The sequence below is a fragment of the Crocodylus porosus genome, unplaced genomic scaffold (genome assembly GCF_001723895.1).
Source record: "Crocodylus porosus isolate Cpor-Errol unplaced genomic scaffold, CroPor_comp1, whole genome shotgun sequence".
NCBI lineage: Eukaryota > Metazoa > Chordata > Crocodylia > Crocodylidae > Crocodylus > Crocodylus porosus.
In genome coordinates this window covers 623,744-624,697 of record NW_017728914.1, presented here as the reverse complement: position 1 = coordinate 624,697, position 954 = coordinate 623,744, and the positions used below count along the sequence as shown (strand labels likewise).

General features: G+C 67.2%; 1 protein-coding gene across 1 annotated transcript in view; it reads right to left on the bottom strand.

The window, feature by feature from the left end:
• DND1 (DND microRNA-mediated repression inhibitor 1) overlaps nt 1-184 on the bottom strand; it is a 17,918-nt gene extending 17,734 nt beyond the window's left edge. Inside the window, exon 1 of the mRNA XM_019534774.1 lies at nt 142-184. Coding sequence (XP_019390319.1) covers nt 142-153 — 12 coding nt within the window. The 5' untranslated portion in view covers nt 154-184. The remainder of the gene's footprint in view (nt 1-141) is intronic.
• Between the last annotated feature and the right edge of the window lie 770 nt (nt 185-954).

Genomic DNA, 954 nt, shown 5'->3' with positions numbered 1-954 from the left:
CCCGCCCGAGGTGGCCGGCGCGCGGGGGACTGTCCGGGCGGCCGACACGCCCGAACGGGGCCGCCAGCGCCACGAGCCAGGCCGGGCGGCCACATGCTCAGCAACTGGAGCCCCTCGGCCCAGCCGGGCCCTAGCGCCTACCTGCCCCTCCATGGCGAGCGCGGCCGTCGAGCTGCAGGGGGTGGGTCCCGGCCCCTTTATAGCCCCCGCCCCGCCCCGGCCTCGAACCTTCCAGCGCGCCCCACCCGCGGGGGCCGGGCCTCCGGCTTGTTCTCAACCCCCAGCCCTGGAGGCGGCGGGCCGGGCCGTGGGGCATTGGCTCCCTCTGTCGGCCCGCCGGCACCACCCTCCAGCGGCCGCGGCCGCCGCCGCCTCGCCCCGCGGGCTAGTGACCCAGCCGAGGTGTCCTGGCCCTCCCCTGCCGGCTCCCCCGACCTGCCCCGGGGTCCCCGCACCGCGCCCAGAGCTGCCGTCTCGTCCGGCCAAAGCGCCACTGCACCCAGCCCCTGCCATGCTGCCTGGGGCCTCCTTGCCCTAGGGGATCTGCGCCTCCCCTTCAGCACCCCACTGCCCTCTTACCTACCTACCTACCTACCTTTACAGTGCTGGCTGCAATCACCTGTTCAGCTACCTCTCCTCACCACCTAAATATACCCTCTCCCACCCCAAAGCCAACCCCCTCCTCTGCCCTCTCCTTAGTTAATGTTTTCCTTTCTGAACAGCTTTTTGGCAATGGAGATTCCCTCCAGAGACCCTCCCTTGGGCACTTCACTTACAGCCTATCCCAGAGAGAGACTTGAAGCTTCATTTGATACAAATTAAAAGATGAAGAAAAACATGGGGCCTCCATCCCCCCGGGGGCCAGCCCCCATAGAATCACAGAACATTAGGGTTGGGAACGACTTCAGGAGGACACATCTGGTTCAACCACCTGCTCAAGACAGGGACACCCCC